Source organism: Leucopleurus acutus (genome assembly GCF_964270905.1).
Source record: "Leucopleurus acutus genome assembly, chromosome: 1".
Taxonomy (NCBI): domain Eukaryota; kingdom Metazoa; phylum Chordata; class Mammalia; order Artiodactyla; family Delphinidae; genus Leucopleurus; species Leucopleurus acutus.
This window is the reverse complement of record NC_139142.1, coordinates 193,339,816-193,352,561: the sequence shown is the minus strand read 5'-3', so window position 1 is coordinate 193,352,561 and position 12,746 is coordinate 193,339,816. Positions and strand designations below refer to the sequence as shown.

Here is a 12,746-nt window from a genome sequence, read left to right as displayed (position 1 = left end):
TACTGTCCTAGGGTGAAGAGAGTGCTGGACCAGGAAACCACAGACTAGAATCTAGTCCTGCCTTTCTCATCACCTCGCTGAGGAAAGTTGGAGGAGCTGAAATTTCTCTCAGCCTCTCTTCCTTCATTTGCAAAACAGAGGTTGAATCAAGACTAAGTTATGTCTGATGTCCCTTCCAGTACTAATATTTTGCAGCTCTTTTTTTTATAAGACTTGGGGTGGGCTGGGGTGGGGGGAACAACATGAAAATAAGTACCATATTTATACATGTACTGGTGTGCTGTATAGAAGGGCACATCCATCAATCAAATAGAGAACGAAGATTAAAGGGAAAAAATTTACTTTATTAGCTGAAACCGGTGGTTTGGTCAAGCTAGAAATAAACTTCTAGACTCCATATTACTTAATATGTTTTATTAACCCACAATATGTCATTTTATGTGATTTAGCAAGAAAAATATACTTTAGTTGATTTTTTTAAAGCTCTTTTTTTCTTTCTTTTATAAATTGTATGAAAGTTGTTTTAGGTGATTATGAGGACTAATCGTTTGTTCACAAATGTGTGGACTTCAAATCATGAGTCTCTTTTGAGAATCTGTAAGAAAATGTTTTAAAAGCTTCAGCTCTCTGCTACCCAATTATAACAATGCTAAATTTAGTCAGATTTCAGTTTGTCCTTATCTAGACAATGATGATAATCTCTAATTTGGACTTTCCAATATAAGCATTGTTATGAAATCGTCTGTAGTCTAAGATTGCTTAGAAAAGGCAAAAATAACCTTAATTCTTGCAAATCTGTACAACAACATGCGGCATAAAAAGAAGAAAAGGCTCACTGCATAACAACTCAGTAGAACAGTGAATCTCCTCAAAGCGTCCTTCCATGGAGTTACCCAGCCCGAAAAACAATTCTACTTTGCTCAAGAACACTGTTTAAAACAACTGCAACCCCAAGTAAAAATTTTATGAGCAATTCCGGTACAGGCCACACAAGGAACAGAGAAAGTAGTAAGATATTAATATTTAACAGATAAATATAGGTCACATTTACACCATCAAATAATTAGATCATTTGGCTATATTAGGTTTACTTAATCACCTTTATCATTTATTATAGAGGTCCTCCTTATAGCAAAAACTCTAGCCCAAAGTCATAAACTTCACTCTGCAACACCCAAGGAAGCCAATGAGCTCTGGTCTAATGACCAAGTTATTCTTCTTGCCAAGAATGCTCTTGCACATACACCCATGTGCCTAAACATTCCCTATGTAGCCAAAGATTTTATTATCAATTTCTGAGACATCATCTTCCATTCTCTCACCTAAAATAAAATTACTTCCCTTTCCATACTCAATAAATAATATATTTTAATGTCTTTTCTCCTCCTGTATCTTATGCTACATCCAAATCTTCATTAAATAATTTGGCCCTTTCTGCCATCAGAGCATGAACACTAACTTATTTAAAAACCAAGGTATGCGGCATGAAATTGAGAGCTACACATTAATATTTCAAGCAGTTGCAGAAAGAATTTCTGTTATGAAAGATGAACTAGACAGCTAGTTAAACATGAAGTCAACATGATGAGGCATCCTTATGTTCCTGTTGGACAGAATTGCTTTGGTAAGTCTTCTTTTCTGTTTTTTTCCTCCCAGGCACAATAGAATTGTCAAGCAGAAGTGTTGTCTTTTATTCTTTTTAAATTTCCATTTCTCTCTCCTCTTTTTCTTTGTACTTGATATCATCACAAGTATAGGTCCATTAGGTGACTTTCAAGACTGGATCCCAGTCAATGAAAGGGTCTCTAATAACTGCTTTGAACATTTAGCAGCCTAACATTTACTATTCTTTCAAACATCCTTCTTTTCTAGACTACTTCTTCTGTTTATGAGGCTTTAAAATTCTATAGCTTTTAGGCCATGCTCCTTATTATGGCCACTTGATTTGAATAAGTAAAAAATAAACCCAAATTTGCTAACATCTAAAAATAACATTAAAAAGTGTTTTAATGCCTAGCTGTACGCACTAAATAAAGTAGTATGAATAGGACTATCATTCTTGGTCTTCCACAATCCAGCAGATTCTTTGGAGGTTATTTCAATAGGACAATAGCCACTAGTTTAGGATACAGTTCTAAATGCATCCAAATGTAACCTCATTCATTCATTCACTGCATATTTACTGTGCTTCAACTATGGTGACAGGTACTGGGCTAAGTGCTGCAGGTACAATAGTGAGCCACACAGAAACAGGCCATTGCTCCCCCTGAACTAGAGTCTGTGTGGGAGAGTGACACTAACCAAATAATTGCACTTTTGAATGCATACTTAGAGATAGGTGTGGTTAAGAAAGGGATTCCATGAGAAGTTATTATAAGGAATTTGACTTAGTTTGCGGTCAAGGAAAACTTTCCTGAAAAAGTGATATTTAAGTAGAAATCTAAAGGATGACTAGTTGTTAATAGGCAGAAGAATTGGTGAGATGGGAATGGGGGGAAAGAAGAGAGGAGGATTCTTCAAAACTGAAGCAAAGCATGCAAAAAGGTCCTATGAGAAGAGGCACATTAGTTTCCTGTTAATGCTGTAATATAGCACAAATTTAGTGGCTTAAAATAGCACAGATTTATTATCTTACAGTTCTGGGAGTAAGAAGTCCAAGATGGGTCTTATGGAACTAAAATCAAGGGGAGAGTCTGTTCCCTCACCATTTCCAGCTCCTAGAGGCGCCTGCATTCCTTGGCTTGTGGCCCCTTCCTCCATCTTCAAAGCCAGCAGTAGCCAGTCCAATATTTTTCATGATGCTGTCTCTCTGACTCTCTCTTTTCTGTTTCTCTTTTTCACTTAGGAAACTTGGGCCATTCAGATAATCCAGAATAATCTCCTTATTTTGAAGTCCTTAATTTAATCACATCTGCCAAGTTCCCTTTTCCATATAAGGTAACGTATTCACAGGTTCCAGGAATTAGGACTGTGGACATCTCTGGGGAGCCATTATTATACCTACCATGAGAGAGATCCTGTTTCATTTAAAAACTGAAAGAAGGTCAGGGTAGGTAGATGCAGAAAGTGAAGAGAAAAGTAGTATTGGATGAGGCTGGGGGGAAAGGGTGGGGTAAGGACCACACTTACATAACATAAACCATGTCAGGGTTTTGATCTTTATTCTAAGAACACTGAGAAGGTATAGAAGTGGTGAGAGGTTATATTTGATATTTTAAAATACCCCTCTGGCTACTGGGTAGAAAATATATTTTAAAATAGCAGAGGTTCATGAAAAAGATGATGGCAGAGCAAGAGAAGATATTCAGATGATTAAGATTATTACTCAGATTACTGAAGTCATTTCAGGCTTTCACGTTGTAACTGGGTGATTCTATGACTTTGGTTAAATACCTGCCTGGTAGTTCAACCAGGAAGATTAAATGTTACAATGTACAACATGCCATTTATACAGGAACAGTACCAGGCATAATAAACAGTCTTTGTATTATTATACCGCTTCTATTATTAATTACTGTGTATAACTCTATGCTAGTAAATTAGAAAACTTAAGTAATATGGATAATTGTATGGAAAATTAAAAATGATTATACCTAAACACATTTCTATCTTAAGGAGAAATATAAAATGTAATTGAAGAAGTAGAAAACCTGGGTAGATTAAGAACGCTTGTAAACAGTGAGTCAGGAAAGATGATCAGAAAATGAAGTAATGCAGGCGCAGGATCCAAATCATGTCGGGCCTTGAAGGCCATCCTAAGGATTCTGGCTTTTACCGTAAGTAAAATGAGAAACGTTTTCAGAGTTTTGAGGAGAGGAATGCCATGGTCTAACTTTGGCATTCAAACTGGTTGATATTTTGAAGATAGATCGTAGGGGGTAAGCATGGAGGAAGAGAATGCAGCAATAACTCAGAAGACAGTGACTGTGGTTTAGGCTAGGGCAGTTAACAGTGAACTGGTGGGGAGTGGCTGGATCTTTGCTATGTTTTGAAGGTTTTCTGATGGGTGTGAGAGAAAGAGAGTTGTTAAGGATGACTCCCAGGTGTGGGGCCTGAGTAACCAGAAGGCTGCAGTCGCCGTCAATGGAGACAGAGAGACGGGCTGACTTCGGGAGGTCAGTATCTCAGTTAGGAACATGACAGGGAATTCTACTGGACCTTCCAATGGAGTTGTCAGGTAAGCAGTTGAAAATGAGTTTGGAGCTTAGGGGAAAAGTCTAGGCTGGAGATATAAAGTAAGGAGTCATTGTCAATTCAACAACATTTAAAGCTTCTGAGGCTGGACGAGATCCCAAGGGAGAATGTAGACTAAGCAAAGCTACAAGGACTAGTCCTGAGACACTCAAGTAGTAAAAAGTGGGAAAGAAGATTAAGAATCAGCAAAGAAGGCTGAAATGGAGCAGTTAGTGAGGTAAGGGGAAAACCAAAGAGAATGTGGCGCCCTGGGAGGCCTACCTCTTCCTTCTCTAACATCTATTCACCTTTCAGATCTTGGTCAAGTGATATTTTATTCCCCAGACTTGGTTAGGCGTCTCTCCTAAGTGCCTCCACAGCATCCTGCTCTTCTACTCTTCCTAACTTTTGTCACATTATATTATAATTACCTGTACTTCCTCATCTCCTCTTCTAAGCTGTAACCTTCTTGAGAAGAGAAAGCAAGTTTCTCTCACTTACAGAGTACTCCCAGATTAGCAACGTGCTTAACACACAAGAACTGCTGAATACAAGCGGTTGAATTGAATTAGTAGAATCAGTACTTATCTTCTGGTTACAGATATGTAACTAGTGCGACAGGAAGGTCTGTTATGATTCTCCACACCAATAGTACCACACACACATTTATTCTGCTTATTTGTCTACGTGACCATTTGGAAATTTTCAGCATTAACTACTTGGTGTGTCTCATGGTTCTGATTCAGGTAGAGGGGGAAGAAGAAGGAAACCAGTGTTTATATGTACATACCAAGCATGCCTTTCATATGTGAGCTCACTTAAGCAGTTAACACTTCTCACAAATTTGGGAAGAAAAGAATAATTAGCTCCATTTTACAAGAGGCAACCAAGGTTAGTTTAGAAATGCTAATCAGCTTGTCTAAGGTCACCCAATAGGTAAGAGCCAGGATTTAAATATCTGTAAAGCCCTTGTTTATATATCTACCATATATCTACATCTACATTTTATACAATATAGATATAGGTATACAAACTTGCATACAGATATAGAAATATATATAAGCATATATACATATAGTACATAGTATATATAATATAGTATACGTATATAGCAAAATAAAATGGCTATTTTAAACATGCAATTATAAAAATATGTTACTTACTGGAAAGTAGAGAAGCAGAGACCCAAAAAGGATTGTTTCCAACAGGATAAGGCCCGATGCCCTGATGCTCTAAAAACAACAACAAAAATTAAAATGTCAATGTAAGTTGACATTTCTAGGCATGGAAGAATTTAAGCTCTTGTGACAATGCCTCAAGCAGAACAACATTCTTTGGTGGGGGGAAATAACCAGAAATTGGCTTATATTTCAGACCGGTGGACTTAACTGAAACATGCAATAAGACTGACTATAAAGATGGTGGTAGACTTAATGATATTGCCAGTGGCTTCACAGAATTTTGTTGTCTAAAATTTGAATCACTGAACTGAGAACACTATTTAGAAGATCCTTCCAATCTAAGAAATTCACAGACACAGAAAGTCTTGCCTGTATTGCTGAAACATCAGCCACAAATGCATTTCTTTTTTTTTTCAAAAAGGATATTCTTTTAATTTGATTTTTTAATTGAAGTATAGGTGATTTACAATATTGTTAGTTTCAGGTGTACAGCAAAGTGATTCAGTTACATATATTTTCAGATTTTCCATTACAGGTTATTACAAGATAGTAACTATAGTTCCCTGTGTTACACAGTAAATCCTTGCTGCTTATCTATTTTATGTGTAGTAGTATGTACCTGTTAACTCCATACTCCTAATTTATCTCTCCCCCTCCTCCCTTTCCCCCTTTGGTAACCATAAGTTTGTTTTCTATCTGTGAGTTTGTTTTGTATATAGATTCATTTGTATTATTTTTTAGATTCCACATATAAGTAATATCATATATTTGTCTTTCTATGACTTAAGCCACTTAGTATGATATTCTCTAGGTCCATCCATGTTGCTGCAAATGGCAACATTTCAATCTTTTTTATGGTCGAGTAGTATTCCATTGTATATATACTACATCTTCTTAAACCAATTGTCTGTTGATGGGCACTTGGGTTGTTTCCATGTCTTGGCTATTGTAAATAGCGCTCCTATAAACACTGGGGTGCATATATCTTTTTTAATTAGTTTCTTTTCTGGATACATGTCCAGAAGTGGGATTGCTGGATCATGTGGTAGCTCTATTTTTAGTTTAAGGAACCTTGATACTGTTTTCCGTAGTGGCTGCATCAATTTATATTCCCACCAACAGTGTAGGAAGATTCCCTTTTCTCCACACCCTCTCCAGCATTTGTTCCTTGTAGACTTTCTGATGATGGCCATTCTGACTAGTGTGAGGTGAGACTTCCACAAATGCATTTCTGAATGCTATCCCTAAGCCATTTCACAAATACCTGAGCAATAGTTTCAGTGGATAAAACAAAAATACGTACAAGTCTTAGCAAATCAGTGGTACATCTCGCATCATGTCAAAAGATCGTTCCCAAAACTCAGTAACAGAGCTTCACTATTTAAATAACATAAATCACATTTAAAAACAGAGGTATCTCACTTTATGAAATGCCTAAATTATTAATTCAAAAGAATAAGTTGATTTTCAAATAAGCTTCCTGATTATTTAAAGTTTGCTAAGCATAAATATATTCAATAATCTTAAGATATTTTGTTAGACTCAAAATAGTATTCTCTTCCCAAAGCAAAATGCTTAGAGCTGTGACAAGAAATGAAAGACCAAACTATCAATCTTATTTAGAATAATAAATTTTGCTTTGATGAGTTCAAATATCAATATAGAGTAAACATATCGGTTAAGAATACAAACACAAAAACAGGTCGTTCTAGAACACCTGTGTTTTCACTCAATGCAACGTAAAATGTATACACAAATTAACACCTGATGTAAATAGGATATCTTAACAGGGAAATACTTTTAAGTAGTTCAATTAATTTTGCAACCACAAAAAGGCAGTGAAATGCTAAACCACAAGTCCATTACATTAAAAACAAAAAAAGTGTCAGATAACTGGACAGCCAGGGAAAATTCTAATTCCTCTCGAAAACACTGGGAGGACACAGAGGAATACTTTGTGTAATCCGTCAAAACAACTCAGGGTCTTCATTAATCTAAGAATTTCTGAACAGAGAAACAAGTTTAGTCAGTGAACAGGCTTGATTATTCGAGTGGCTTCTCCCTTTTGGTCATTATTTTAGCTAGCAGATGCTCTTAGTGAAAAGAAAACTTCTATCAGCAAGACTTTAAATGGGTTTTGGCTGGCAGAATTTCCAACACGGCAAATTACATTCATACCTAATTATGAATACTCCATAGTTTAGTTTTTAAACTTTCTCCAAAATGACACTAATTTAGAGTGAGTCCAAAATATAATGCAAGACTGCTTATAAAAAAAAGTCTATGCAATATTGTTTGAAAACAAGGGATATAAAAAGAAGTTGCAAGGCTTAATGGAAAAGACAGACTTTGCAGTTAACGTCATCTCAGTTTGAATTATGAAACAACCACTTTAGTTAGGCGACCTTGAACTTCAATGGCCTCACCTGTAAAATGGGTATCCTCATCTTTGCCTTATTAAACCTGACATCTTTGATAAAATATAAAGTATATACAAATGGCTGGCATCTTGCCTGATATGTAATAAGTAGGTATCCATTCCTTAAGGTAGAAAACAGCAGCAGGATCATGAATTTGAAAACCACAGAGGTATATGTAAGTAGCTGTGAACATTTTTTTAAAGTTTGGGGTCCAAAATGACCCCAGAGGAGCAAAAGCCTGGTGGTAGGGAACACAGAAGTTCTTTGTTTCGGGCCACTGGGCTCTTAGCTATGTTACAAACATCACTACCACATAAAAACAGTTGTAGTGGTACATGCTGTTACATATTCTCAGAGCAAATAATCTGTCTCCTTTTCATTTGGACATGCTGAACTCTTAATACCTCACTGCCTTCCTCCTGGTTGAGTAGAGGAGCCCCATGATTTCAAATTATAAACTGGAACTCCGACAAATGGTTCCATAACCAAATGTAAGCCCTGTTCAAAATTTGTGCATTTTCTTTCAAAATATGCTTGGGCTGAGTTGGCTCATGGCCTCACAGAATGAGCAGGTACCTAATAGGTGGGACTTCAGGGACAAAGAAGAAATCTCATGCTCTCTAAAACATCTCCACATTGTCTTATTGGTACTGGAAGTTCTTTTAACTGGAACAAAGCGTTCTATTTTGTACTTGGTGCTAACAATTAATATACGTGCTGTAAGTAATACACTGACTTACGTTCAAAGTGAAGGATAGGAATCCTTTCCTTAAGGTCTAAGTGATAGGATGAGAAAGGAGAGAGGAGGGATTGAAAAATAAAAATGGACGAAAAAGATAATGCACAAAATAATAGAGACCAAGAAAAAAATTTCATCTCCTTCACAGTTTTGCCTGAGATAGAAATGGTAGTATGGAACTCTTTTTAACCAGAGCTGCAAACTGGCAAACCCTTGAAAAACTTTCTTGAAAAATGATCAACAATACAAAGTATGGTACTATTTATATAAAACACATACACACAAAGCAACACCATATGTTTTCTGTGTGTGTGTGTGTCTGTATGTATGTATATATATATATATATATATATAAAATATCAAATCCAGGTCTGGAGGATATATACCAAACTGATAACAATGTATTTTATTTCCTGGAGAAGTAGATTTGAGGATAGATCAACTTATCTGGAAATACTTTACTTTCTTTGGAGATGTAGTCATATACTGCTGTGTAACATACATTTTAATAATTAAATAAATAAAATTAAAGAAAAATCATCTAAGATGTGTCAACTCAACTATTAGAAAATTCCACCATTAGGTATCACAATATGCAAAGAATTCTAAACAAAGCCCTTCCTAACTAATATCTACTTAATAAATTTTATTCAGTACTGACAACATGCATAAAATGATCAATGCATGTATGACACTTATAGGTGAATATAAACCTGGGGGAGCTACTGACCCTAATTCTCTGGCTTAGACTCATACAGCCTAATAAATATCATTCCAGAGTTTACAAAAGAGGAGAGCAGATTCTACTCAAGAGGAGGGCAGATTCTACCTCACTCCACTCCATCCCGCTTTCCCCGGTTCTTAAACTTTCAGAACTGACTTACGAGGTAATTACAGCAGCCAGATATCAAACCTGTAGACAAAAGAGAAGGGCTAATCTTACTACACCAATTTTATAAAATTATGTCAAAGTCAGCATCTAAATTCCATTATCTCCAGATGTAAAGTACAGAGGCATAAGATGAAGCACAGCTTGTCACAATTTGCCTAGGATTTGCCTAGGATGGAAGCACCTAAAGGAAGCTAACTTACCGGAAGTAATAAGATGATAAGAACGCTAAAGTCTGAACTTCTAAACATAATTAAAATAGTTTGTCATTATTTCCTTGATCCTATAGGGACTAACTACTTCATTTATATTTTTTAAACATTTTTCACCACTGGGGAAATTAATGTATATTTTGCTAAAACAGTGTAGCTATTTTTGAACACAGCTGATATCTTCAGCCTTGCAGCAATTAAAGTTTCTTTCTATTACAAAAGGAACCTCTGAGCCTGAAGACATTTTTATACAGCTGGATCTCAGCATGTACGATGAAAATATACGAAAGCAAGAGAATCAGATTCTGAAAAGAGTGAACTAGCGTAGGTTTGGATGACAAACCAGGACTCTGTAACTCTACAGCATTTACGAAAAGAATTTGCCGTTCTGGCAGAACATTCTCATGAGCTGCACTTTTTCTTTTAATTCTTCTATTTCTGTAGAGAAAACCATGGACAGAGAGATTACAAATGAAACCCGACAACCACCTGATGAAATAATTACACAACAATATATTGGAGGCAAGATGTCCTGAAAAGAATCCTGACATTGAGAGGTAAGAGGATACTATTTTCAATAATTTTATTTACAATTATATAAAGGGATGAGAACAGACTCATCCAGTTTGACAGACTACATGAAATCAGTTTGTCTAGAGATGATCTGTGATGACACACTGAAAAACCAATCAGATTTAGAAAAATGTGTCAAGGAACAATTGCTCAAACTGTGGTTAGTTAAAAATCAGTAACAGGTTTTCAGAAGAATTCTCAGCAGTAAAAAAGGTATAAAAAAGCAGAATATGGTCAGGATAGAGATTCCCAAAGTGAAGTATAAATAACTCAGAGAATTATAAATTTGTGGAATGAACACATGGGCTTTATATGCAGACAGTTCAGAATCTCAGCATTGGCGGCTCACTAGCAGTGTGACCCTGGGCAAGTTGCCTGACCTTCTGAGCTTCACTTTCTTCATTTATAAAATGGGTGTAATAATGCCCACCATGAAGTGCTGCTGTAAAGATTACTAATCATGCTGCCCGGCACAGAGCAGGCTCTCAGTCAATGGACATGGACAATCTTTCATGGGCAGAAAGATGAGGTGGCGTCAACATATCTAAGCTCACTCAGCCAACGAGTAACAGAACAAGGTCCCATCATCCACCGCTGCTGGTCCCAAGTCAGGGTGATTTCCTCTGTACATCCAATCTGTCCCTCAGTCACCTTCTTACCCAAAGGAACAGAAATGAATGTAATACTACAATAAAAAAATATGTAGCATTATTAGAGTATTTAAAAATAAACTACAACTAAGGAATTTGGTTCAGATATTAGTTTTTAAAGTTGCTAGTCAATTTAGGGCTTCCCTGGTGGCGTAGTGGTTAAGAATCCGCCTGCCAATGCAGGGGACACGGGTTCAAGCCCTGGTCCGGGAAAATCCCACATGCCGCGGAGCAACAAAGCCCGTGCACCACAACTACTGAAGCCCGCGCGCCTAAAGCCCGTACTCTGCAACAAGAGAAGCCACCGCAATGAGAAGCCCGCGCACTGCAACAAAGAGCAGCCTCCGCAAGCCGTAACTAGAGAAAGCCCGCACGCGGCAACGAAGACCCAACTCAGCCAAAAATAAATAAAATAAAATAATTAATTAATTAATAATAAAAAAAAGGTTGCTAGTCGATTTAAAATTCCTGACAGTTTTATGTAAAACACTGAAACAAATTGTCACATGGCCTTAATTAGGAATTCTTTTAAATCTCTAAGACTTCATAAGAAAGCTCATTTTTGTATGACATGGTAATTTGCAATGGTGTTGTTTAAGACCTTTTAGAAAAATAAGTTTATCCAAAAATAAAATTCAGAGTAACGTATACATAGTTTCATATTCTTTAAAACAGTACAGCACACTAAGAAAAAAGTCAATGATATTTTATATATGTGAAATAAAAAACAACCAGTCATTCATTGTTGGTTATGGTTCACCATGCACTGCTGGGCAGAAACGTCTCCTGGTTGCTTTGCAGGATTTCGTGAGATGCTTGCCTTGTTCCCCCTTTGCTTTGTTTCAGATGATGTGGACACCTAGAAGTGTCTCATCTTTTAGGAGTTCAGTGCCTGATTTTATAACTCAAAGTGGTTGACTCTCACTGCTGTTGCAGAGATGCAGAATAACTAGAATGCATGAGAAGGAACATTTTGGATCACCTTTACTCAGCCAGGGTCACCTGTCTGTGCTTATGACCAAAACAACTTAAATGCCAAAGCACTTCCTATTAGACTTTGTCATTCCCACACTCAGCTTCCCCAGCAAGATGCCACTGGAATGCATTCCCAAAATGCAGATGATTATGTCCTGATTTGTCCTCATTTTTCCCACAGCTTCTTTACAAAAATAGCTGCTACTTCTCTATAATCTATTTGCAACCTCCTATTCCCTTTTTTTTCAATACTAATAAATAGAGTAATTCATACTCTATTCATGGAGATGAATTCTCTTAAGTGTCAAAAAAGCACACCGAAGTGAATGGTACAGACTAAGATATTACAAAAAGAATCTTGCCTTGAGAAGGGTTACTTAAGTAAAGTGGCATGAAATTATTGAAACAGAATATGTCATTTGCTTATTCTATTATTGATAAAAACCTATTGAGAGGGCTTCCCTGGTGGCGCAGTGGTTGAGAGCCTGCCTGCCGATGCAGGGGACGTGGGTTCGTGCCCCGGTCTGGGAAGATCCCACATGCCGCGGAGCAGCTGCGCCCGTGAGCCATGGCCGCTGAGCCTGCGCATCTGGAGCCTGCGCTCCGCAACGGGAGAGGCCACAACAGTGAGAGGCACAAAAAAAAAAAAGCTATTGAGAGTAATGGATATATTTTCAAATAAAAAGTAGATCACTGAAAAAACAAATTCCCCCTCATGAAAATGGAATGGAATGATAATAATTAAAACATAAAGTATTAAGTACTTTAAAATTTGATATTAATGAGACAAAACACTTTGCTTACTTTTTCAGAAATCAATCTTAGTTACACTGAGGTAAACTCAAATATCATCTAGTCTGACACCAATCATTTTTTTAAACTTAAGTATATTTTATACCCAGAGAAATTCAAGAGATGACATTTTTTGCTCAGT

The 12,746-nt window shown here is 36.7% G+C and overlaps 1 protein-coding gene across 1 annotated transcript in view; it reads right to left on the bottom strand.

Annotated features, from left to right (window-relative positions):
- Window positions 1-12,746, bottom strand: part of GPR158 (G protein-coupled receptor 158) — a gene marked incomplete at both ends in the record, with an annotated part of 322,105 nt that overhangs the window by 94,440 nt on the left and 214,919 nt on the right. The window contains one exon of the mRNA XM_082833639.1: window positions 5,337-5,405. Coding sequence (XP_082689765.1) covers window positions 5,337-5,405 — 69 coding nt within the window. The remainder of the gene's footprint in view (window positions 1-5,336; window positions 5,406-12,746) is intronic.